This window comes from Argopecten irradians, chromosome 10, assembly GCF_041381155.1.
Source record: "Argopecten irradians isolate NY chromosome 10, Ai_NY, whole genome shotgun sequence".
Classification (NCBI taxonomy): Eukaryota; Metazoa; Mollusca; class Bivalvia; order Pectinida; family Pectinidae; genus Argopecten; species Argopecten irradians.
This window is the reverse complement of record NC_091143.1, coordinates 38386483-38413830: the sequence shown is the minus strand read 5'-3', so window position 1 is coordinate 38413830 and position 27348 is coordinate 38386483. Positions and strand designations below refer to the sequence as shown.

Sequence of the window (27348 nt, the reverse complement as noted above, 5' to 3'; positions counted from 1 at the left end):
TTCTCATGATTCTTACCGAAAAATTGTTGCTTATACAATTTTGAAAATATTATGAACTGAAAGTGAAGACAATTCGTTATAATTACACCAAGTTTGGTTGAAATCTGTCCATAAATGAGATTAGGACAATTCAAAGAAAAAACGTACATGAAGTACAGTATGATAGAAATACGAGTTGTCCAAGCCTCTCGGTTGTCTTGCAGAGACGAGTTGTTTCCCTTCCTTTTTAGGGGGGCGTTGTCAGTCTCACTTCCTCCATGACATCATCATGGCGTCCAGACTTGACGAGTTGAAAGTAGCTGGATGTGTTTGAGTCATGTTATCCATGGTTGCAAAGATATCAGTCAGTCTGATGCCGAATATCTGAATCATAATTATTTGTTGAGATGACTGAAGAAAAAACTGACGCCTTGAGTCTAACGGATGATGAAGACCATGAGGATTCCGACTATGAACCGGCACTGCCCGAAATCCAGGGAGTACTTAGTAAATGGACTAACTATTTACATGGATGGCAGGACAGATACATCGTGTTAAAAGAAGGAACTTTAAGTTATTATAAATCAGAAAATGCTACAGCGTTTGGATGCCGTGGGGCAGTTAGTCTTGCAAAAGCAAGCGTATCTGTAAGTATACGTTGTCCCTGTCAACGATAGTGTTCGACTGTCATAGGTGCTTGACGTTCTGTCAATAATATATGACATAATATGTAGCAGTTTCGTTTAGTGAATTACTCAAGATTACTCCTGGGTTCCGTGTGTGTACATTGTACGTATAAATGTGGTGCCAAGGAAACGAGAAGAAATAACCACAGACAATACAAGACATGACTAAAAAAAAAAAACGGCAAGAACAACTAGGCCTTATAACTCGCTCTCTTCACGACACGCACAAAATACAAAGACTTACTGAAGCTCACTATATACTTTTGATGATGGACAAGTATAAAACGGACAGACGACGGACAACAGGCAACACTTTCCGCCATTCTTCCGCTATCGCCCCATTGTGACACGACGCGTCTGCATCTTAGACTAAAAACTGAGATTGTGTTAGAATTTACATCGCCATTCCGTACTTTTTATGTCTGAAAAAGTTCGTTTCTATATTAAAATTAGGTGAAATTACAAGTGCGCAAGATCATGTGCAGCGCAAGATCATGCTCTTTTCCTGTAAAACTATTTATAACACTATACAAAAACAGACTGATGTTCTATCAAATATATTTTATATATTCTATAAAATAAATAGCTATATATAGGCTATATATTCATCTGATGTCTGTGTATATATGTTCTGGGCTGTATATTTATATCTTTTCCAATGTCTATGTTCTAGCCACACCAGTTTGATGAATGCCGATTTGACGTGACGGTCAATGACTGTGTCTGGTACTTACGTAGCGAGTCGGAGGAGCAACGACTACACTGGATAAATGCCATCGACTTACACAGGGTATTTCATAACATTGAGGTTGAGGTACTTGGATTGAAAGAGTCACGCCGTCACACCTACCCAATACACCTTTTTTATTCCCATAAATTCTCTCTTTATTCTCAGATACCAAACTCTATCTTTAGTTATATATATTAATGAATTTATTACCAAGCCTTTCTTACTCTTACTTTCCAGCATACAATTCTGTGTGAATTGGTGATGCACATTGGATACAAAAATGTATAATGTTTATAGGTCATTTCTGACCTGAAGGCAGTATATAAACTTTTCATTCAAACAACTTCTTCTCAATAACCGAAAGACCCATGGTACTGATATTTAGTCTGTAGTATGCTGGCATGAAGGGATGACAAGTTTTTTCAAATGATTTACTGTTTACCTTGACCTTCATCGAAGGTCACAGGTATCAAATTGGCAAAAATCTTTCAACCAGACATAGTGAAAAATAAAAAAAATGGCTAGACATTTAGACTAGAAAGGACTTTAAGTTCGCCGGACAGAACAAAATTTTGCCAGACCGAACATTAATGTGAATTTTTTAAGTAAACATAACTTCCTGTTATTAGTATCCAGGCAACTGTTTTTATGATTATCATATGCAGTTTACGTTTTTGCCAGGTTCGGCACCTGCGAAATACTTCAGAGACGCCATTTCTACCGGCATCTGGTACCCAATAATTGTTGGATGGTCTGTCCGGACCGGATTTTAAAATACGTGGTCGGAGTCAAATTTTGTCGGACATGTCTGTCGGACCGGCAAATTTTGTGATGTCTGTTAACAAGTTATCTCCTTAGCATATAACCAAGAGGCCTAGAGATCTGATATGGGGCCTGTGGCTCAGATGAATGGCTACCAAGTTTGAGCAAATGAATGATCTTGACTTTCATTCAAGGTCATAATGAGACTTGCTAGGAATGAAGAGTTACAAAGTTTGTTCAAATGAATGACCTTGACCTTCTTTGAATGTTATATGGGTCAAAAAGGTTTAAATCTTAAACATAAAAATCTAGAACCTAGACGTCTAGATGCCTGTTTATTGTCCCCTTTTTCTTGGATCATGCATAGAAATTCGTAATGACTCTTTTAATATGCCTTAAGTATGCATCATTATTAGCAAATAGTAAAGTGCGGGCCCATTGGGTCCTTGTTCAGGCCAAAAAAAAAATAATGTCTGTTTAGGGTTACATTGGCCAAAGAAAATAAAATAGGGTCGGTAGGTCATATGTTTTTTTGTGTGTTTTTTTTTGTATCTTTCACTTTAAAATAATGGCTGGATCCGGAGTCTGTGATTGAAATCATGATTTATTTTTTTCATAAAAAAATGGGGGGGGGGGGGGGAATTAGGGTCGGGGGTAAAAAATTAGGGTCGGTCGGGTAACCCTAAACAGACATATTTTTTTGTTTGACCTAATGAAAAAAATTAAATATTTAATTATTTATGAATGATGAACATTTGGTGAAATTATCCATCTGAAAATGAAACGTCAAAAGATGGATTATCTCCCTTGTAGCAAGCTGAGTCTGGATATGGTAGCGAGAACAATCTACGTCGCCATGGATCTATGATATCGCTAACCTCAGCGGCCAGTCTCTCCACTGCTTCTACTTCCTCGTTCAAGGTCAGTTCAATTTAAATACAATCCAAACAATAACAATTAAAAAAAATTATAGAATCAGGAAAAGTACAAGTATTCCTGAAAGGTGCCTATTGCTAATGTCTGGTGCCTAAGGTTTCATCAGCAAAAACTTGATATACAGCTGTCATTTGTATGCATGACAAGGTTAAAAAGGACTCGATGTGTATGCTTTGGTAAAGTGAAAATCTGTGAAAAATCCCTCCTTGTACCTACTATAGACACTAGTAAACAGTCTCAAATTTCATATGTAGGTTCCCCTAGGGCCCTTGTTGTGCATAATGCCTTTTGGGATTGATCGGTCAACGATATGGCCAACCTGCCACCATCTTGGATTTTATTGTTGAAGTTTGTTATAGCGTTTTCTTAGAAAGTACTGAAGGGATCTGTCTGAAATTTTATATGTAGTATGTTTGAAAAAGTTTAAAAAGCAGAAAAAAGATCCCTCGTTCCATTGTCAAACATAGATCACTCTTTGGTGGGCACCAAGATCCCTCTGGTTCTAATTGTAAGAGTCTTTGTGATAAGTACTAAAAAAAACCAGTTGAGCAATACAGGCCCTCTTGGCCTCTTGTTTCCACCCTTGGACTATGCCATAGTAAATCTGAAGGATCAGTGTACACTGTGTGGACAACAGGTAGTTTGAATTGGTCCTTTGAAACACATCAAAATGATCAAATAAATGTACACTGTATGGTCTTGGAAGTTGATCATCACACTCTGTAGTCTTCAAAAATAATCCCCTCAGACCTTTGATTGGTCATTTTTAGCTCACCTGGTCCGAAGGACAAAGGTGAGATTATGCGATACCATGACGTCTCTGTCTGTCGTCCCTCCGTCAACAATCGACTTCTTCTCGATAACAGCTTGTCGGATTTTAACAAATTTGACTGGTACTGACTGAAAATTGTACAAATGGTTGGGCTGACCCCCTGGAGGCCTGATCGCAGTGGCGGGGCCAAAAGGGGTCAATTTGGCTATTTCAACATGAAGGACTTCTTCTCTGAAACTAAGCATGGGATAGCACTCAAACTGCAATCGAAGCACAATTAGCTCAATAGTGGTTATTATTGCAAAGGGCAATAACTCAAAATATAAAATTTCATAAAGCTCAGAAAATATTTACTTAAGTCCACAAGTTCTAATAACAAATTTAATTGCAAAGGGCAATAAGTTATTGTAGGTCTGATATTCGAATATATCCAAGATCTTGCCAATGTAAGTCTGCATACAAAGTTTCATTAGAGAATCTCATTCTATCAAATACCAATTATGAACACTTCTATAAGATAAGTGGTTCTTAGACTGGAACTGAATAGAATTCAGAATGCAATACCATTACAATACTATTGCAATTGCAGTCTGCATGAAATACTGGCAGAGGTTTGATGCGGTAACAGACGAACAGTTGTTATCAAAAGTCACTTTTTCCCCCATGCTATTCAATCAAATACAATTACTGACATTGTTCTCAATGTCAGTTTGTTTTTTCATGAATGGGACTAATATTCACATACCACCTGATAACGTTTGTGGGGGACTTATGATTATATTGGTGATGGAATGGCGTCAAAAGATGATATTCCACGCTGACATTATTTCAGTGGAAGATTACGTTCAATTACCAATAGAGATACTAGTCCCGCACAAATGTTAACATTTATCATATGGAACATGAACGGGTATCACATGGTATGTGAATTAGTCTCATTGTCACTGACACTAGCAAAGGGAAGTAACTCTAAACCAAAACTGCTCCAGATGTACGATATGAAGTCCAATTCATAGTCTGAATCAAGTAGAATTCAGAATGCAATACTACTGCAATAGCAGTCTGCAGTAGTTAAACTATCCCAATTTGTGTCTCCCAGAAATAGAAAAACTATTGCATTAGTGAATTCTACCATTGAATGCCAGTCAGGATTACCAGAAACAGACTTAACTGGACTAAAATGAAGTACTCGCAGGAGTTTGATACGAAAACAAACTATCAATTAAAAGTCACCTTTTCCCCCATGCTATTCATTCAAAAACAAACACCGACATTGTTCTTTATCGCAATTGTCAGTGTGTTTGATGATGAATTGTCACTGACACAGCTAAGGGAAGTAACTTTAAATGAACATTGCACCAGATGTATGACATGACATCCAATTCATAGACGGGAATTTAGTAGAATTCTGAATGCTATACTATTGCAATTGTAGTCTATATTAGCTATAGCTAGCCAATTTGGATTATGTGGCCATGAATAAGGTTAAACACCCCTTTGATGGCCAATCAGGATTTTATGGCCAAAAAGAATAGTAATTTTAGTATTGCAATAGCTAAATTTGCCTATTAACTCAATCAATCGATAATGATTATATCCTCCCCACCCCTTCTTACTCCCAGTAAAAAAAGCTTCATTAATTAATGTTAATTTGGTAAAAACATAATATGACAGATGAAAAGCAACTTAAAAGTATTGTAAGGAAATGTTTTAATATTTTAGGAATATATCAGCAAATGACAATTGGTAAATGATGAAGTTTTTTTTTACTGTCAACATAAAGTGAAACAAAACTCCATGTCACCGCCTCTAGCCTACCCCATTACAACCAGGAACTTGTATGGAGTATAATACTTATAGCTATAGAATGACAGTTGGGGATGTTGGTGCAGGAGAGTTAGGCAGTTGGTATGCTGGAGATGGTGGGTGAAGTTTTATAGACTGAAGGGGGTAGGATGGAGACAATGAGGGTTGGGTGGTGGTAATTAAGTTTCTGACAATTTTTTGCATATTTGCTTACCCCCGGGTCCTTTTACACTTCCAATCGTTGAACAGAGCTTCATAATGAATCAATTGGGTCATACAGTCATATTATCTTTTCCCATAACAAAAATCCTTGTGCTTCTTACGATGGGTAATGGCAGACTAACACAGAAAAGTACTCACAAGTATATATAGAGCTATTGGTAAGTCCAAGTGGGCCTAGAACCAAGGTACTGAAAAGTACTCACAGACAATAGGTAGAGGGAGAACAATGGGGAGTGGGTTGTATAGGGAGTCATTTTCTCATGTCCAGGATTTCTAATGGAGGCATGACAATTTTGTCTTTAAGAAATATAGATGCTTTATATCTATGATGTTGATAATGGTAGTGTCTTCAAAGCTCTTTTCAAATATTAATTTATAAAAAAATTAAACAAAAACAAGTAACTAAAAAGAAGAAAAAATGATCACCAATAAACTCCCCAAGTGTATTGTTAATGATTTGAGTAATCTGGAGAGAAGAAAACCTTAGGATCACTAAACAGACTGGTATTTATAGATTTACAGGTGTTTAATTAATATCTTATGGATCTGTTAATGATGTTTATGATTTGAGTAATCTGGAGAGAAAAACCTTAGGATGACTGAAACAGCCTGTCAGATATAGATTTACAGGTGTTTATATCTTATGGATCTGTTAATGATCACCAAATCCACATGGCCATCTGAATGTTAATTCATGATTGGGTTACTGATGTAGTTACTGTGTGGTCAATGTCAGAAAGTGAGGGAATATTCATTAAAATGAGAAAAATTTACCATTTAAAATTGTTTGCAAACTGTGTGAATGCGCTTAGCGGATTCTCACAAAATTTTGCAAACAATTTTTTTTTTCATAACCCGATAAAAAAATAGTGACATCAATACATTGTACTTATAATTAATTTTATACTCTATTTGGTAAAAATGAAGTATGTTTAAATGTAACATTATAGTGGTTTTTCAAGGGATTCTTTTTTCCAAATCAATACGCAACATCAATGTCTCTATTGTGACGTCACGATAACGTCGGGGTTTCGCGCCATTCTCGATTTTTTTTTCATAGTGGTATGCAAAAAAAATATTGGCCAATCAGAAAGCCAGATTTGGTATGAAAACAAAGAAAAATTAAATATTAAATAGAGGTTACACAACGAGCAGCTATTGGATATTGAATTTATTTCACTCGAGTGAATTATTTTTTAAAAGTTACAAAAGACACGAGCTTTAGCGAGTGTCTTTTGTAACTTTTAAAAAATAATTCACGAGAGGGAAATTAATTCAATATCCAATAGTTGCGAGTGGTGTGACCTGTTTCTACCACAATGTTTTTCGTGACAATAGGCCCACGTTTTTTTACTAGAGTTCCGTATGCAAATTAGGCGTAGTGATATAACCTGTATGATACAGAAACTAATTAATATGCAAAACATTCAATTTCGTAATTATTTTTTATTACTTTAATAATTGATAATACACAAATATTTCTATAAAATAATGATAATTAAATGTATTTGATATCCGAAACCCAGTCATTTCATTCTCTTTAAATCATATTGACCGGGGACTATATGCGCGCAAATTTAACAGTTGTGTGGCCTTGGCATGTGACGTAATTTTCCCGCGCGGATTGTTCAACCCCACTCTAGTCCGTGTCACTGTCGGAGTAAAGCACCCTTGGCCTTTGGCGTTTCCTACAAGTACACACGGACTTGTTGTTGATGTTTATTGTGAAAGATCCACCATTAATGGGTCCCGAAAACAATGACGGGAGCGTGTTTGGTAATGGTGGTCTGTTTGATACGTTTTGAAGTTGAACATCACCGTTTGATGACACTAGTGATGATGGCCGGGGGCCGGATGATGGATTGTTTGCTGGCTGACCGATCTGCTCTGAGTGCGCGTTCGACAATGTTCTTGAGATCGTCCTATGTTGGTTTGAGTTTATTGTCGAATAGTTGTTAATACTCTGGATGTTCTTGTGTCCGGAAATCTGAAAGGATAAAAAAAAATGCAAAAATATGCAAGTGATTCGTAAAAAAGTTACAGTAGCCCTACTGTACCGAAATATTTGTGATGGGATGTATTTTCTTAAATAAAGGTAAGTCTGCATTAAAAACACACATTTTGTTATTATTTAACGTACAAGAATATTTATTAATACCTGCATAATCTGATTGGGAGGCAACCCGTTATCATTCAACTTCTGTACAAGATACTTTCTTGCGCTATGGTTCGTGAGGCGCTTTCCATTTCCCCCTGTTTTGCTCGTCAAGCCTAAAACATTTTTATTGCAAATATTGAAAAATCCTGTATCACGGGTCATAATTCAGTAATCATTTAGTATTAAAGTGCAAATAACCAGGACAATCGACCTTGACCTGTTGTGTGAAATTTTGAAATGCAACATGACATCGTGTACTGTTTCAGTACACACTGTAATACATTGTATAGCCTGTGTACAATCTGAAAGGGGCGGGGCTTAGTTTTTGTTATTTTGTTGACAGCAGCTGTTTATTATAATGGAAGTTTAGGATGAATTCATAAAATAGTACCTGCATTTTCTGCCATTGTAGTCATGAATCTTCCCAGTTTATTTACGCCGACAGGCTGGCACTTAAACCACCTGCTAGATTTGTCCATGTTTGTATTAGTGGCGATATAATAGGGGGCATCATCATGGCAGTATGTTGGCGGACGGCGAGAATGGTAGACCTTATAAGTGGCGACAGGGCAGCGTGATGGGGTTTTAGGGGTAGCCCAGGCGCGCGGGGGGGGGCGGCCCTTACATTCTTAGGATTTGATCCAGGCCTTGTTTTAGTTTGCCGTTCACGAAATTCAATGTACTCATTATTCTCTGAATCTTTACATAGCTTAATATCCCCCCAACACATATCCCTGTGTTCAGTAACACCTCGCATGCCAAAATGCACAGTATTTAGAAACCAAACTGTTCTTAACAAACTGTCAGGGTTGTGTGAACCAAGTTGACCTACGTCATACAATTTATCTATGTCTTTGTCTGAAACAGCATCAGCCCTCTTTTCTAAATTTGCCTTTCCCTCTCGTTTTAGCTTTGTTTGCTTAGATTTGATTACCTCCATTACCTTAGAACACTCTACACTTGTTGTTAGTTGTTTGCCGAAATCTTTCGATTTCAAATACCGATCAATGCTACATGCCATGTTTCTAATGGTAGCAGGTTCATATTCCTTTCCATGATTGTTTCTAACATTCATAAAAAAGATACAAAGTAACTTGTTCAGCTGAACTGGCGGAATCGATTCTAATGGCCTGTTTTCCTTGAGAACACTCTGAAAAAAATCTCGTACTTTTTTCATATCTAAATCAGTTTTTTTCTTAGTGTTTTTGTTGACCTCTGAAGCAATGAATCTGTCAACATCAAAATCTTCTAATGAATCTTTGTCTGACAAATATAGATCATGGGGCTTATCAACTGGGGGTGTTAATGTACTCTGAATGGTTTCCGATATCGTGACAGATCTAACGTTAGTTTGTGATATTGTAACGTCGCGACCCGGGCATGACGGTATGACGTCGAACCGATACCGGGCTTCAGTTGCTATTTTGCCTGAATCAAACTGAATTTCAAATCGGTCGAAACCATAATTAGTGTCTGCCTTTGAAATAGCCTTGATTACTCCCCTTTCCCCGTCACATAGCTTCACTCTGTCGCCAATATTGACCAAATCTTCGTCCATCGCAGCCATGATGTTGACGTTGAAAGCAGACGACGTAAACATTGATCACGTGGGGTAGAAAAAGTAGTACCGGTCAAAGGTCAATTTCTCCACCAATCAAAACGCCGGAAGGTTATATTCCACTAGTGGAATATCAATATATATAATCAACGGTGTGTACATATAACCAATGGCCTGAGAGTTGAATAAATCGACACATTGTGGTAGAAGCATAATTACCCCATTTCTGATCTTTTCATGGATTAATTCTTATGACAATGTCAGTGTTGTGAGAAATATAGCAAATAATATGTTCTCTGAAAACATAAGTCTATATAGCTTCCATTGATTCTCTGTTTGGACATGTTCCTTGTTTTGTGGTTTCTTTGAACCACCAAATTATATAAAAAACAGTGAATTTTGGTTTTATTGGACCATGCAAGGTGAGGTAATGCGACAACGCGGCGTCTGTCATCCTTCCATCGGTCAACAATCGACTTCTTATTCATAACCGCTGGTGGGAATTAAACGAAAAACATTCCTATGGGGCACTAACTGAAAATTGTACAAAATATTGGACTTAACCACACTGGGGCCTGAGGGGCAGGGTCAAAAGGAGAGGGGGGATTCAAAATTGTACAAATTGTGGGAAATGATGGGGCTGACCCCCTTGTGAGGCTTGAAGAGCGGGGTCAAAAAGGTCAATTTGGCTATTTCCATATAAATGACTTCTTCTCTGAATTTAAATATTTGATAGCACTAATATTACATGGTAACATCCTTATGGGTGGGGATTGAAAATTGTACAAATGGTGGGGCTGACCCCCAGGGGGTCTGAGGGGCAGGGCCAAAAGGGTCAATTTGGCTTTTTCCATATAAATTACTTCTTCTCTGATCTAAGCATTGGATAACATACATATTGCAATGGTAGCATCCTTATGGAGTGGGAATTCGAAATTGTGTAGCGGGAATGGATTTTTAGTGTTAGGAATCATAGTTTACAATGTCGGGTTGGGTTATTTATGGGTCAGTTGTTATTGTTGACATACCTTAGTTGAGATCTCATGGCCTATATTGGTTGTGGGATTGATACTTCGGCATATTTTGCAATATTAGTTGTAGCTTTTCATGTTGTTATTTTCTTGTGTTTTACCGGATGTAGACGCGTTTCTCCTTCAGTTTGTACTTAATAGCCATTGGCCGATATTTTGGATTACGTAATTTCCTTGGTTGATATTTTCTAAAGCATTAGGCCAGGATCGAGTATTTCGTAGCTTTTTGCACAAGACTTTTGCTGTATTCTACACGGGGTATAAATTGATGTGTAACGTGATAATTCGTCAGTCTATAGAAGCCCTTGGCTGGTAGGCTCACTTCCTATTTTCTTTCTAGTCCCCTCTAACGTTAGGAGTCGGGCAGTGACTGTGGGTAGGTTTGTTAGGTGCTAAATGTTACAATATTGCTAAGATGTTAGCTGTAGGTTTATACTGTAGGTGTAGCTATTAGTATCTGTATATTCTACGGTCCCTTGGGTTATATATTTGTACCGTACTTAAGTTATGGGGAAACGTGTGGAAGTTGAGAGAAGTAGTATATGTATATTGTGATATGTTTTACCTTCGCAATCCATGTGTTGTTAATAAATATATCGTTAAGTTTATCTCTGCCTTGACTTTTACTTCATGGTACACGAAGCTGGTTTCTTAGGTGACCTTTGACCTACTCAATGAACGTATAGGGACGGAACCGTATAACTTTTTAGCCCACCATCATCAGATAGTGGGCTATTCAAATCGCTTTTTGTCCGTGGTCCATGGTCCGTCCTTCCGTCCGTCCGTCCGTCCGTTAACAATTCTTGTTACCGCTATTTCTCAAAAAACAAAAGGTGGTGAAAATTTATAGATTATTCACTGATGAGTGCAAGATGGAACAAGATCCTTGTTTAACGTAAAAATTGATTAATTTGTGGTGTACATTGAACTATCATATTGTATGCCTCAATTGATGGCCGATTTGACAAGTAAATAACAATCGCCAATAGTAGATAGCAATAGAATTGAAATGTTCAGTAAAATTGCAGGTGATAGTCACCCCTAGGATTAATAAAGTTAAACTGTTTGTTTACAGTCATCAAAATAAATGTCTGGTCTATAAGGTTTTAAAATAATATAAGATATCACAGGGATAAAGTCACTGGATATCAGGCAAATTATTTGATATTAATAAAAAGTGTCAAAAGGAAAACAATAAGGTCACATCAAAGCAGTGGGTGGAAAAGGTAGGTTTTACAGTCGTAGAGAAATAAATAACAGATTACGGATCATTGTTACAGCGTGGCCGTGGTCTGAAGGAGAAGCTCGCAGAAATGGAGACATTCCGTGATATTCTGTGTAGGCAGATTGACACACTCCAAAGCTACTTTGACAGTTGTGCATCAGCCGTATCGCAGGGGGCCATACAGGAATGTAAGTATTCTACTGTGGTGGTGGGGGGGGGGGGGGGGCATACTGGAATGTAAGTATTCTACTGTGGTGGTGGGGGAGGTGGGGGGGCCATACAGGAATGTAAGTATTCTACTGTGGTGGTGGGGGAGGGGGGGCATACTGGAATGTAAGTATTCTACTGTGGTGGTCGGGCAGGGGGGGCATACTGGAATGTAAGTATTCTACTGTGGTGGGGGGGGGGAGGGGGGGCATACTGGAATGTAAGTATTCTACTGTGGTGGTGGGGGAGGGGGGGCATACTGGAATGTAAGTATTCTACTGTGGTGGTGGGGGAGGGGGGGCATACTGGAATGTAAGTATTCTACTGTGGTGGGGGGGAGGGGGCATACTGGAATGTAAGTATTCTACTGTGGTGGTGGGGGGGGGGGGCATACTGGAATGTAAGTATTCTACTGTGGTGGTGGGGGAGGGGGGGCATACTGGAATGTAAGTATTCTACTGTGGTGGGGGGGAGGGGGGGCATACTGGAATGTAAGTATTCTACTGTGGTGGGGGGGGTGGTGGGGGGGGGGAAGGGGGGGGCATACTGGAATGTAAGTATTCTACTGTGGTGGTGGGGGAGGGGGGCATACTGGAATGTAAGTATTCTACTGTGGTGGAAGGCATACAGGAATGTAAGTATTGGGGGGCATACAGGAATGTAAGTATTCTACTGTGGTGGTGGGGGAAGGGGGGGGGGGTATACTGGAATGTAAGTATTCTACTGTGGTGGGGGGGCATACAGGAATGAGTATTCTACTGTGGTGGTGGGGGAAGGGGGGGCATACAGGAATGTAAGTATTCTACTGTGGTGGGGGGGCATACAGGAATGTAAGTATTCTACTATGTCAATGAGTAGAGAGTGACTAGAATACAAGAATGGTGACATCTGTTAAGTACATGAACTTTTGATAAGTGACATATCCTGATGATGCGGTTAAGTTGATGTTAAAATGTTAAGTACACGAACTTTTGATAAGTGACATATCCTGATGATGTGATTTAGTTGATGTTAAAATGTTCAGAACAGGATGTTATGATAAGTTACAGACCCTGATGACGTGGTTTAGTTGATGTTAAAATGTTTAGTACAGGATGTTTTGATAAGTTACAGACCCTGATGACGTGGTTTAGCTGATGTTAAAATGTATATAAAATGTTTATAGTGACAGACCCTGACGACATCGGTGATCCTGATGACCTTCATGAAAATGATGCTGACCACTCTAACCTCCAATTCCAGGGTCCAAGTGGAAAAGATTTGGGTAGGTAATTTGATATACAAGAAAGCCTGGATGATGGAAAGAGTTTTGTTGTGTTTCAAAACAAAGATTTTTAGCCCAGATGTCACCATCACCAGATTGTTGGCTATTCAAACGCCTTTCATCCGTAGTCCGTCCGTCCATCCTCCCTCTGTCTGTCCATTAACAAATAATATTATTACTGCTATTTCTCAGATAGTACAGAAGTGATCTTTCTCAAAATCCATATATAGGTTACTGTAAGACCCTATAGTTTTGCATGTTACATTTGTTTAACAAGATGGCCGACAGGCAGCTGTCTTGGATTCTACTATTTGAAGTTTGTTAAAGATATTTCTCATAAAGTGCTTATGAGATCTGTCTTAAATTTCGTATGTAGGGTCCTGATGGGCCTAAGTGATGAACATGGCATTTTGAGACCAATCTGTCAACAATATGGCTGACAGGCAGTGATCTTTTACTTTGAAAGTTGAAGTTTGTTCCCGCTATTTCTGATGGGCTTAGTGGTAGATATTGCATTTTGAGGCTGACTGGTCAAAAAGATAGCCAACAGGCAGCCATTTTGAATTTTGATAGTTGAAATATTTTAGGTTCACTTGTCTGAAGGCTACCAAGTTTGTCCAAATTAATGACCTGGACCTTCATTCAAGGTCACATGAGTCAAATAGGCAAAAATCTTTAGATGACTTCTTGGCATTAACCAAGAGGCCTAGAGGGCCTGTGACATGCTGGGATGAAGGGTTGGTCTTCAGGTACATTAATTATTTTACATCTATCTTCGTAACAATGTTGATATTCCACAAACTAGCTCTTGTTAACTTTTTTCAACAAGATCTCTTGCTTGGGCGATCACTAATTCCAGAATGTGTATGACAACTGTGTGTACTTACTGTGTATGTATTCTGGAACTGTAATTTTGCTGAAGAAAATGAGAAACAATATGCCCAGTAGATTATACCAGCTCATCATTTTTTTTTTTTTTACAGCATCAATACTTCAACAACATGGAGGACATGCCGTGGACTTTAAAGGCGAATCCTTCACGTTCAAGGCGACCACTGCTGGTATCATAGCTACCCTGTCCCACTGTATGGAACTCATGTCCCAACGCGAAGATGCCTGGCGCAAACGCCTTGAAAAGGTATGGTCATTATCATTCTGTGACCAGTTTCATGAACATTCCATAACTTCAAGGAATTCCTTAACTTGAATTCTTAACTTCAGATTTTTCCTTAACTTCTGTATGGCTTTCCTATGGAGAAGTTTGAATTTAAGGAATTCCTATAAGTTAAGGTAAGTTAAAAAAACTCTACCCTGTTGTATCATATCAAGATTGTTTTTGCATGACTACTTTAAAATTAGTGTAATATACTTAAATGGTGATCTTATGTTCTGGCATTTCACACTTTGCATTTGCTCAAATGAGCAGCCGGCTGGGATTTAGGTTCTTGGAATTACAGTTGGTTGCTTATATTTACCCATATTTCATTTTGGGAAAGCCGTCAGGGTCATTTTGAACATTGAAAATCAAAGCTAAATTGTCATTACAATCAAATTCCACGAAAAGTTCTACTCATTGATTAAATTCTGTATGTGTTCAGTTTTAGACTGATCGAAAAAGAAATAGGATGAAATGTGCCAATTGCATAATTTGATAGTTACGTTTGCTGTCACTATTATTAGATATTTTGCATGTCTTGTTTCAGGAGGTGGAGAGAAGGAAAAAATTGGAAGATGCCTACAAGACGACTGTGTCAGATCAGAGTAAACCAAGGCTTGTCATCGGTGGACCAGACTTTGAGGTAGAGACTTCTAACACATTATTAATCAAAGTTTGAAGGACATGTAATTTTATTAAAATTAGACTTAAAATCCTGCTCCATTACGATACTCTAGAGGGAGTTGATAGAACTTGTATCGGAGTGTAATGTAGAGCATCATAGTGGAGCAGTATTACAAGTCTAATTTTAATTAGATTTAGCAAAGCGTAATTTTAATTAGATTGAGCACATGTTGAGGGGCTTTGTTTAATGTGTTGATAAAAAGTGAAGGGTGAAAAAGTTGAAGCATAGACAATAGAAGTCATTGAAGATGAATGTGCTGAAGACTTACCGTGATATTCCTGTGCCAATTGTTTAACATTTTGTGGTGACAGAACTCAAAGATAGAGTAGGTAATACAGAAGAGTTCCCTTTCAACATCGGTACAATCCATACTGAGCATTCCTACTAAATTCATACTGAGCATTCCTACTAAATTCATTCTGAGCATTTCTACTAAATTTATACTGAGCATTTCTACTAAAAAACTGAGCATTCCTACTAAATTCATACTGAGCATTCCTACTAAATTCATTCTGAGCATTCCTACTAAATTCATACTGAGCATTCCTACTAAATTCATTCTGAGCATTCCTACTAAATTCATTCTGAGCATTTCTACTAAATTTATACTGAGTATTCCTACTAAATTCATTCTGAGCATTCCTACTAAATTCATTCTGAGCATTCCTACTAAATTCATACTGAGCATTCCTACATATTCATACTGAGCATTCCTACTTAATTCATACTGAGCATTCCTACTAAATTCATACTGAGCATTCCTACTAAATTCATATTGAGCATTTCTACTAAATTCATATTGAGCATTTCTACTAAATTCATACTGAGCATTTCTACTAAATTCATACTGAGCATTCCTACTAAATTTATACTGAGCATTTCTACTAAAATACTGAGCATTCCTACTAGATTTAAGCCAAGCATTCCCACCTAATTCATTAATTGAAATTAAGCATTCTTTTTACATTCAAACTAATATATGTATCAATATATTGTACAGGAGGGACCCCACTGTGCTATAAAAGAGGACGAGTTCTTCGATGCAGTCGATGCAAGTCTGGACAAACTAGAGGAGAAAGTGGAGGAAGAAAAGGTAAGCAGGCTAAAGTAGTCAATAGATCTTTTAAAAAGAGATGGTTTATTGTATGAAATACAGCCAGAGGCAAAATATCACTTAACAGGTCATCTGACCCACAGGGTTAGGACGACCTAAGTGTTTGTGCTTTAATTATCCATTATCGTCCGCTATGGGTAAACTTTTCTTTCAAATGCCTTCTTCTCTTCTCAATAAGAAAAATGTCTTGGATTCTCAATCATATTTTGCCTATAACATGCTGGTATGAAGGGCTACCAAGTTTGAGTTTCAGGGATGTTGGGTCAAGGTCACTGTTGCTATTATTAGAACATTGTCAGGTCTCTCTTGGCTTCTTTTCTTATCTTATTATTACCAAACAATACAGATAGAATTCTGTGGTCCCATAAAATTTTGATCTCCATCAAATACTCACCTGGATATTCAAATTAAAAAAAAATATAATGATTATGTTTGTGTTGATTTTACAGCAAAGAAAATTAACAGAAGAGGCTACAAAAGAGATTCCAAATATTGCCTTATCACCTTCCAACCCGCTCTATCAGGAGGTAAGGACCTATTACAAATGCCTAACTTGTATAATACAATCTACACTAAACTTCAGTTTTCAAGAAGTCAATCATACCTTTAGTGAAATGCAGACTTCGGTAATTAACACATCATTTCTTTTCATTTCAAAGGCTTGATTCTATAGGGAAAGGGAGGTAATCTTATGTCCATGGCTTAATTCTATAGAGAAAGGAAGGTAATCTAATGTCCATGGCTTGATTCTATAGGGAAAGGGAGGTAATCTAATGTCCATGGCTTGATTCTATAGGGAAAGGGAGGTAATCTAATGTCCATGGCTTGATTCTATAGGGAAAGGAAGGTAATCTAATGTCCATGGCTTGATTCTTTAGGGAAAGGGAGGTAATCTAATGTTCATGGCTTGATTCTTTAGGGAAAGGGAGGTAATCTAATGTCCATGGCTTGATTCTATAGGGAAAGGGAGGTAATCTAATGTCCATGGCTTGATTCTATAGGGAAAGGGAGGTAATCTAATGTCCATGGCTTGATTCTATAGGGAAAGGGAGGTAATCTAATGTCCATGGCTTGATTTTATAGGGAAAGGGAGGTAATCTAATGTCCATGGCTTGATTTTATAGGGAAAGGGAGGTAATCTAATGTCCATGGCTTGATTTTATAGGGAAAGGGAGGTAATCTAATGTCCATGGCTTGATTCTATATAGGAAAGGGAGGTAATCTTATGTCCATGGCTTGATTCTATAGGGAAAGGGAGGTAATCTAATGTCCATGACTTGATTCTATAGGGAAAGGGAGGTAATCTAATGTCCATGGCTTGATTCTTTAGGGAAAGGGAGGTAATCTAATGTCCATGGCTTGATTTTATAGGGAAAGGGAGGTAATCTAATGTCCATGGCTTGATTTTATAGGGAAAGGGAGGTAATCTAATGTCCATGGCTTGATTCTATAGGGAAAGGGAGGTAATCTAATGTTCATGGCTCAATTCTATAGGGAAAGGGAGGTAATCTAATGTTCATGGCTTGATTCTATAGGGAAAGGGAGGTAATCTAATGTTCATGGCTTGATTCTATAGGGAAAGGGAGGTAATCTAATGTTCATGGCTTGATTCTATAGGGAAAGGGAGGTAATCTAATGTTCATGGCTTGATTCTATAGGGAAAGGGAGGTAATCTAATGTTCATGGCGTGATTCTATAGGGAAAGGGAGGTAATCTAATGTTCATGGCTCAATTCTATAGGGGAAGGGAGGTAATCTAATGTTCATGGCTTGATTCTATAGATATAATGTCCATGGCATGATACTATGGGGGGAGGGAGATAATCTTATTCCTTTGGCTTTATTCTATATGGAAAGGGAGAAAATCTAATGTCCATTGTTCAATTCTATAGGGAAAGGAAGGTAATCTAATGTCCATGGCTTGATTCTATAGGGAAAGGGAGGTAATCTAATGTCCATGGCTTGATTCTTTAGGGAAAGGGAGGTAATCTAATGTCCATGGCTTGATTTTATAGGGAAAGGGAGGTAATCTAATGTCCATGGCTTGATTTTATAGGGAAAGGGAGGTAATCTAATGTCCATGGCTTGATTCTATAGGGAAAGGGAGGTAATCTAATGTTCATGGCTTGATTCTATAGGGAAAGGGAGGTTATCTAATGTTCATGGCTTGATTCTATAGGGAAAGGGAGGTAATCTAATGTTCATGGCTTGATTCTATAGGGAAAGGGAGGTAATCTAATGTTCATGGCTTGATTCTATAGGGAAAGGGAGGTAATCTAATGTTCATGGCTTGATTCTATAGGGAAAGGGAGGTAATCTAATGTTCATGGCTTGATTCTATAGGGAAAGGGAGGTAATCTAATGTTCATGGCTCAATTCTATAGGGGAAGGGAGGTAATCTAATGTTCATGGCTTGATTCTATAGATATAATGTCCATGGCATGATACTATGGGGGGAGGGAGATAATCTTATTCCTTTGGCTTTATTCTATATGGAAAGGGAGAAAATCTAATGTCCATTGTTCAATTCTATAGGGAAAGGAAGGTAATCTAATGTCCATGGCTTGATTCTATAGGGAAAGGAAGGTAATCTTATGTCCATGGCTTAATTCTATAGGGAAAGGGAGGTAATCTTATGTCCATTGCTTAATTCTATAGGGAAAGGGAGGTAATCTAATGTCCATGGCTTAATTCTATAGGGAAAGGGAGGTAATCTAATATCCATGGCTTGATTCTATAGGGAAAGGGAGGTAATCTAATGTCCATGGCTTGATTCTATAGGGAAAGGGAGGTAATCTTATGTCCATGGCTTAATTCTATAGGGAAAGGGAGGTAATCTAATGTCCATGGCTTGATTCTATAGGGAAAGGGAGGTAATCTAATGTTCATGGCTTGATTCTATAGGGAAAGGGAGGTAATCTTATGTCCATGGCTTGATTCTATAGGGAAAGGGAGGTAATCTTATGTCCTTGGCTTGATTATATAGGGAAAGGGAGGTAATCTAATGTTCATGGCTCAATTCTATAGGGAAAGGGAGGTAATCTTATGTCCATGGCTTGATTCTATAGGGAAAGGGAGGTAATCTTATTCCTATGGCTTGATTCTATAGGGAAAGGGAGGTAATCTAATGTTCATGGCTCAATTCTATAGGGAAAGGGAGGTAATCTTATGTCCTTGGCTTGATTCTATAGGGAAAGGGAGGTAATCTAATGTTCATGGCTCAATTCTATAGGGAAAGGGAGGTAATCTTATGTCCATGGCTTGATTCTATAGGGAAAGGGAGGTAATCTTATGTCCATGGCTTGATTCTATAGGGAAAGGGAGGTAATCTTATGTCCATGGCTTGATTCTATAGGGAAAGGGAGGTAATCTTATGTCCATGGCTTTATTCTATAGGGAAAGGGAGGTAATCTAATGTTCATGGCTTGATTCTATAGATCTAATGTCCATGGCATGATACTATGGAGTAAGGGAGATAATCTTATTCCTATGGCTTTATTCTATATGGAAAGGGGAAAAACTAATGTCCATTGTTCAATTTTATAGGGGAAGGGAGGTAATCTAATACCCATGGCTTGATTCTATCGGAAAAGGGAAGTAATCGAATGCCCATGGTTTTATTTAATATTGAAAGGGAGGTAATCTTATGTCCATGGTTTAATTCTAGATTGATAGGGAGACCATATAATATTCATGGCGTGATACTATATGGAAATGGAGGTAATCTATGACCTTGGCTCGATTCTATAGACAAAGGGAGGTAATTTGATGAATTTGTTTCAGATTAATGACGAGGTAAATAAGCACTTGCTGCGTATGGATGAGAAGTGTGAGGACGGAGAAGATACCTGGCAAGTCATCGCAAAGGAGGGTGACCTTAAAGTGTACACCCGGGAGATAGAAATTGATGGGGTAGTAGTGGATCCGCTCAAAGCCACGCACATTGTTACGGTAAGTGTGCAAGGATAGTAAATGTTTGTATAAATCTTGGCTCTGACTCTCTGAGGCAGGAGAGGTGGGCCCCGATAGGGAAACTAGAGGTAAATATTTGAATACTTGAGACGAAAAAAAACCCAACCTATATACAGAAAATTACTTAGTATAATTAATCCAGGTGATAGATACATGCCTTACAGGCCTCTTGTTTAGTTCATACAGTTCATAGTTTTTTTAATACAAGCCCATGTTCTTTAATGGTGAAAATATGAAGTGCCAAAGATTAATATCCTCCTCTATTTTCGTGAACAATAGGCGAAATTTACAAGTATTACGGTATTATAAACTTATAACTTACTGAAAAGTACCTATTATACTATGTTAGTTTAATGAGAAAAAAAAGACCAGTTTTAGCCAATGCAATTCTTTGTTAGGTATGTATCTAAAGATTTTTTAGTTAACTGTGTTGCATTGTGCCAATAGTCAGATGACTGTTAAGGCCCATTAGGCCTCTTGGTTTTTTTACTGTGATGTATGTCTGCCAATAGTCAGATGACTGTTATCGCCCGTTAATTTATTCCCCAGGGTATCACAGGCCATGAAGTTTGCCACTACTTTTGGGATATAGATGTTCGGCTTGAATGGGATGGTGAGTCATTATATTTCTCTTTTAAGAATTAAACGAGTTTACGCTCTATTGATTCTAATAGAAAAGCTAAAAGATAAGGCCAAAACTGACCAAATTTTAAACATTTTCCTTTCGGTATGGATACTCTATTTATTGAGAATACGCAGAAACTTTAGATCAATTTTTAGGAGACATATAGATTATGAAGAAAAATCACAAATGTGTAGGTAATTTTGCGATGTTTCTTTATACTTTTAATTTCTTACATTAATGTATCTAAAGTGCCTACATATTCTTCGTAAATATTAAGTTTGTTCAAGATTGCAGTCTATTATTTCATGAACTTTAAAAAAAATTGACAAAATTTTCAATTTTGTTTTCGTTTTGATTAGATATGCATACAAGCGAATAAAAAGAGTTCTATTTGCCTATTCTCATGCTACTTAAGGGTCAATAAGAGGTGCAAATTGCCATCTCTATCTATATGAATATTCCAGTTATTTTCATATATCTTATGGAAAATATTCTATGCAAATAATCAAGGTTACTATGGTAACTGAAGTTGCAAAATTAGAAATCTCCATCACAATCGAGTAAGGGTTGTACTAATATTTCAAATCCGACAAATTGATTAATTTCTAAACACTTACTGTAAAAAATTGATGGATTTCGGGCCAAAATTGATGGATTTGAGGGTCAAAGTTTAAAAAATTGATGGCTTCGGGGTCAGAATTGATGGATTTGAGGGCCAAAAGGGGCCCAAACCATTAATAGTCTTTTAATCTTACACGAAACTTAGTTGGTTTACCATCTCTTAAATAGATTTTCTGTCCTGTTTACAGTTACCCTAGAATCAAGTGTGGCGACAGAAGTCCATTCAGAAGATACTATTGTTAGTCATAACATCATCAAGCGAGTCTGGCCAACTTCACAGCGTGATGCTCTCTTCTGGTCCCATATCCGTCACGTACCAAGTTCTGAGGACGAAACGCCTGACCGGTGGCTAGTGGTCAATGTCTCGACCAATCATCCAAAAGTCCCAGTAAGTCTGTGAGATTGTCCAGGATTCACACCAGCTTTTGAAATTCTGCCACCAAAATTTTTGTTAAAGTGAAATTTCTTTGGCAAAAAAATTTTCCCTAAATTTGATTGTTAGTTAATTCAATAAATATTAGTTCACAGCTGCCATCTTAAAAACACGTTTTGAACTTCTTCTCAGTTCTACCATTGCAATTGGGCTGAATTATAATGGTTGTGATGGGTATGGACAATTATTTAAAGGAGGAAAATGTTGGATTTTGAATTTCAAGAGGCCCAATGGACAGAAATGGCCAGGTTAAGGTTTTGGTGCAAGTTTAAAACTGTTATTCACAATAACTGACATTGATTTCTACAATAGTTTTGAATTATAATTCTAATGATTGGTATGGACAATCACTAATATGGGAAAATGCAGGATTTTGAGAATTTCAAGAGGCTCAATGAGCCGAAATGACAAATTTAAGATTTTGGTACAAGTGGCCAATGGGCTGAAATATCATGTAATGATACTGACATTACTATATTTTATAAAACTGGTAAATTACAAGGAACCCGAAAGAAACCAACAAATATAACGAGGTGAGCTTTGCTGTTCTCAAACAGCTCTTGTTTCAAATATGATATACATTGTACTTCCAATGTATTGTATACGTATTGTACCAATAGCCAGATACATTGTACTTCCAATGTATTGTGTCGTACCAATTGTCAGATGACCAAGGGCTTCTTGTTACTTGATGTAATCATTTTAAGACACATATCAACTACTTTTAACAAATTTTTAAAACAATTTTTGTTTATTTTTCAGTCCAATAAATTTGTGCGAGTCACCATGAATGTAGCGATGATATGTGAAACGATCATAGAACCTCCGAAGGATGGCAGTGATATCACGCGCGACGACATCAAGTGTAAAATAAGTTATACTGCTGACGGTGAGTATGATAAGTTTGTTTAGTTTTACGTCCTATTTACGGCCAGGGTCACGTAAGGAGGTGCCAGGTTTGTTGGTGGAGGAAAGCCGGAGTACCCGGAGAAAAACCACTGGCCAGCGGTCAGTACCTGGCAACTGCCTCACACGGGATTTGAACCCGCATCCCAGAGGTGGAGGGCTTGTGGTAATATGTCAGGACATCTAAACCACTCGGCCACCGCTGCCCCACTAAAAGTATAAAGTATAATGAGCTTTATATTTGTTGAATTCTGTATTGAATGCAATGTTATGTATGCCTTTGTTTATCATTGGGATATCAAAATATACCATATTTGACCCAATAAACACCCATGTCCCTATAAGCGCCCCTCCCCCTTTTTAGGCCTCAATGTTGCTCAATGTTCAGGCAATAGACCAAAACTATGTAAACTGCATAGGTTTGCAATAATTTTGTCTTATTAAACACCTTTTCATTTTTGCAATTTTTTTGAACGCCCTGGGCACTTATTGGGTCAAATACGTTAACTACAAATTACCTGTAAATTTTGAACTATTCAAATTATTGATAACAATTATAAGTACAAAACTCCAGAACTGCTTTTAAATGTGACTGATCTGGATGTTGGTCAAGTTGCTTAGTTTTGAGGGATGAGAAAAACAATGATTTTTTTTTAACAGCAACAAGCTTACTTTAAAGTCATTTGGTTGTCATGGTCTCCATTGAGGGGAAGTGGGAACAAGAATTAGTTAGTTTTTGGCTGAGTCCTATTAATTTGCGATGATTATCGATATATTCTGTTAATTTTGTTCCTTTTTTTTCCAGTGAATCCTGGTGGATGGGCGCCTGCCTCTGTTTTACGAGCTGTTTACAAGCGGGAGTATCCTCGCTTCCTCAAACGATTCACACAATTTGTTTTGGATAAAACTAAAGACAAGCCTATTCTCTTCTAAACCAGAATGAAACTGAACTCCCGCCGTAAAAAATGCAAGACTCTCTAAAACCTGATGTTAGTATATATAATATTATATAGATACAGGATTATTTTCATTTTATAATAATAATGAGTTCTTTTGTGACAGTCCTGAATCTGAAACGGGAAACCAATGTGAGTACTTCACTAGAAGAATTACTGCTTCTAGATATCGTTTTGTCTTAAAGTCCCCGTACAAAATGAAGGGAAATGCTGTTTTTGCTCCATTTTTAAGCCACTCTTTCTGCAAAACAAGTGGTTTATTAAAATGGTGTTGATGTCGATGTGTCATTATTCATGTCAATGTGTGCGAATAAGTCGACTTACTTCTGGTCATTGCTGAGATGATCCTATCAGAAATATACTGCAAAATAAAGAAAAACACATACTGTAAATTGTGATATTTGTGTAACATTTCCGCCTTTGGTACGGTGGCTTGTATTATCGTGACCTACATAATTGCACTATTGCCTAAAAATAGCAAAATTTCATTTCACTTTCAACCTCCAAACTCCATTTTTAAAACACACTGATGCTTTTATAAGGTATTGAAATAGAATTGGTAAAAGTGATAATGGTCACTATGAAATAAAATGTCCAAAACTTTTGAACTGCAACATAAACAAAATACAGTAGGCCTGTCTTGATACATGCGTGGGATAGACAGATTGCTACTGGAGTTACCTCCCTTACCTATAATGTAACTACAAATAATTCATGGATCAAGTATAAATAATATAATACTTTGTAATAATATTATAAAGTTATTAAAATGTTATAAAGTCATTAATATTCAGAAAAATATATCTTACATGATGGCTACATTACTTGGTTATATGGTAAAGCTATAAACGAAGGGAAGTAACTCTGGCATATCAGAATGTACATCAGTCAGTTATAAATTGCATTGCAGCGGAATATTTAAATATTTCAGCCAAGTTTTCTTGCAAGTGAGAGTGGCATTCATGTCATATTGACATAATTCTAGTTTATTAGTAAGGAAATGGATGACTTGCTTGTTTTATTTGTAAGTCCTTCAAAGAAAGTGTGGTATTTTTTATATTTTTTTTTCACTTCATTTCTTATGAGTTCTACGAGTAAACTTTGGGGATTTATAGGATATTTTATAAAAGATGGTGTCCCGTAAAGGTACATCACTTGTCGCTAAATGGTATAACTGTATATCTATACACGTAAACCTAGCGAAAACACAATCACTTGTGATGTCTGTTTACGTTTTATTGATAAATTACGTCAATCTGATAACTATTCTGAGGTCATATCTGACCTGGAGTGTCAGGATTATTACACTATAGTCATCATGCTTCGTCCGTCATCATTCGCCAACCGCCGCTTAAATGTTAATTTTCATTCAAAAAACTTTTTCTCATTAACTGAAAGGCCCAGGTTACTCCAGAGTACATTCTAGAAATACACCAAATATAATGTGTGAAAATGGGTTAGCCTTTGATCTGTACATTATCACATTTACATGTACCCAGTCTGTTTTTAACCTGGAACTGAGAATGTATTTCTGATTTGTAACTGTTCAGAGAATTCACAGAAAGTATTGATATTGATGACAATGTAACCATTTTATGTATAAGTTATTACATACCCATGAATGCTCCAAAACAGTGATTTCATTTGACTCGGGATCAGAGTCATAACTGTTGTGAAAAGAGGATGAATATTTCTTTACAAATTATGTTTTTGGTTTTCATCAAAAGTTATGGCATACTGTGGCGCCTGGCATCTGTCCATTCTGCAACTATCAACTTCTTCATAACTACTGGGGTCTTTCATCAAAGAAGAACTTGTTGTACATTAAATGATAAATGAACCAGGAACAGTAGATCTTTATAGCTGTTTGTTTGAAAATGTGCCAATCAGAGAAAATGCCGAATGAGATGATCAAATTTTATCTCATTATCTAATTTGATTTCATGGTATCCCTTTATTCCAAATTAATATTTTGTGGTATCCTGGATATTTTATAAAAGTTGTTCAGAATGATCTCATTATTATAAAACATTTTACAGTATTACGAAATCAGAATACAACACTTTCTATAATCACGAGTTGAGCTAAAGCTTTGTATGTCTGTCCTTCCGTCCATCCTTCTCTCTATCTAGCCTTTCTAATCTTGTTTAAAATAGACTGAATGTCCTGGCTCAACTAGGCCTGCACCATATAGCATTGGAATTTCATATTTCGATAGGGATTCACCTAGGCAAGGCTGTTTTGCATAATGTACAACATAAATTGGTTTGGAACTTTGAAATCATTTCATGGGTTAAGATATTCATGGTAAGCTGATGTCATAGTGCATTGATAACGTATGAAATCAATTTTGTTGTTTTAGTATTCGTGGGTCCTCACGAAAACAATGAAGATTTCTACACAAAGGATATTTCATGTTATACACTTCCCAATACCAGGTTTGACTTACAGTGGTGAAAAGGTTATAGGACCTGTAGCGAGTTTCGGTTTAGTTTGTAGCCTTATGGCATCCCTTGGATCGCTGGGAACCATTTCCAGGATGGTGCTTTCCTGGAACAAAGGCCTCGATTCCGAAAAGACTTTGTTAGCTGGATGTTAATGGCTGCTGTAATATTTCTCCTTGCAGTTCCATTTGACACCAACTTTGAACAGGTGCTTCCATCTCCAGAGTCCAATTGGATATGGTACCAAATGGATAGCATGTCCATATTTAAATGCCAGTTTGCTGACTTCTGTTAAACCAACTTTTGGATTTCAGTGTTCATTTTCTTTTTTGTGTGTGATTTTTCTCATTGCACTTCTCTGGTAATAGCTCCAAGTTAGATCTGCCTTGTGTAGGTGTGACTTAATAGAAACATGTTGAAAACACATTTGTAAGTTTTTCTAGTTACTGGTGCTGAAATTTGTATGAATTTAAAGGAATTGCAGTCTAAGAAATGAAGTAATTTTAGACCCCCCCCCCCCCAAATACATTGCCCTGTCTGTCCAAGATGGACACAGATGTCACCACATTGGAAAAAAAAACAACATTTGACATTGAAAAAAAAAACCCATTTAATTAAAAAAAAAATCAATTTCCTATTAAACAAGTCACAAGGTTTTCAGATGACCGTTAAGGCCCTTTGGCCTCTTGTTTTCTTTCATAGGGTTAGGAAATACAAATAATTGGCCTATCAGAATGTCAGATATAGTATAAAAACCAAGAAAAAATACGGTAAACATCAACATTTATAGCTTCTTTTTCATCTCTTGTAGGTACAGAAAAATGTTACAAAATTTTGTAAGGGGAAAATGAAACTCTTGACTTGGTTGTATGCATGTGAATATCTAAGCGTTTTTTTCATGGCTTATGTCTTGCAGCTTTTGTGTATTTTCAGAAATACTATTTTATATGAAAAGTTAAGAATGCATTTAAGATGTGGGAGTAATAGACCATATTTATTTTCTAAATAATGTTTTATAAAACTTACTATGTAAATATTGTGTCTTAATGCAGCAACTCTGAAGTACTGTATTGTGCTGCAATAAAAACTTAGTGATGATAA

At 37.1% G+C, this 27348-nt stretch overlaps 2 protein-coding genes across 3 annotated transcripts; one reads left to right on the top strand and one right to left on the bottom strand.

Moving 5' to 3' along the window:
• Positions 1 to 238: 238 nt before the first annotated feature.
• On the top strand, positions 239 to 27348 carry LOC138333844 (ceramide transfer protein-like). Of its 2 annotated transcripts, none has more exons than XM_069282471.1 (14): positions 239 to 626; positions 1339 to 1455; positions 2971 to 3078; positions 11921 to 12053; positions 13238 to 13336; positions 14320 to 14474; positions 15040 to 15135; positions 16178 to 16270; positions 16741 to 16818; positions 20074 to 20241; positions 20812 to 20875; positions 21697 to 21896; positions 22704 to 22830; positions 23653 to 27348. In XM_069282471.1, exons 1-14 carry the CDS (start codon positions 387 to 389, stop codon positions 23778 to 23780), a joined length of 1806 nt encoding a protein of 601 aa, XP_069138572.1. In that variant the 5' UTR covers positions 239 to 386; the 3' UTR covers positions 23781 to 27348. The 2 variants fall into 2 exon arrangements, with proteins under 2 accessions (XP_069138572.1, XP_069138571.1); XM_069282470.1 differs by having other exon boundaries at positions 1339 to 1479.
• On the bottom strand, positions 7532 to 8572 carry LOC138333845 (uncharacterized). Its single transcript, XM_069282472.1, has 3 exons — positions 8443 to 8572; positions 8052 to 8164; positions 7532 to 7880 (listed from the first exon to the last, which is right to left on the bottom strand). Exons 1-3 carry the CDS (start codon positions 8528 to 8530, stop codon positions 7533 to 7535), a joined length of 549 nt encoding a protein of 182 aa, XP_069138573.1. The 5' UTR covers positions 8531 to 8572; the 3' UTR covers position 7532.

What these genes read in the sequence shown, in the direction of transcription:
- LOC138333844 (XM_069282470.1), top strand. Translation starts at nt 387, where the DNA reads ATGACTGAAGAAAAAACTGACGCCTTGAGTCTAACGGATGATGAAGAC. An exon ending in TTCATAACATTGAGGTTGAG is followed by an intron (nt 1,480 to 2,970) that starts GTACTTGGATTG and finishes TCTCCCTTGTAG; the next exon opens with CAAGCTGAGTCTGGATATGG. An exon ending in AGAAAGTGGAGGAAGAAAAG is followed by an intron (nt 16,271 to 16,740) that starts GTAAGCAGGCTA and finishes TTGATTTTACAG; the next exon opens with CAAAGAAAATTAACAGAAGA.
- LOC138333845 (XM_069282472.1), bottom strand. Translation starts at nt 8,530, where the DNA reads ATGGACAAATCTAGCAGGTGGTTTAAGTGCCAGCCTGTCGGCGTAAAT. An exon ending in TACAATGGCAGAAAATGCAG is followed by an intron (nt 8,165 to 8,442) that starts GTACTATTTTAT and finishes AAAATGTTTTAG; the next exon opens with GCTTGACGAGCAAAACAGGG. An exon ending in CTCCCAATCAGATTATGCAG is followed by an intron (nt 7,881 to 8,051) that starts GTATTAATAAAT and finishes TTATCCTTTCAG; the next exon opens with ATTTCCGGACACAAGAACAT.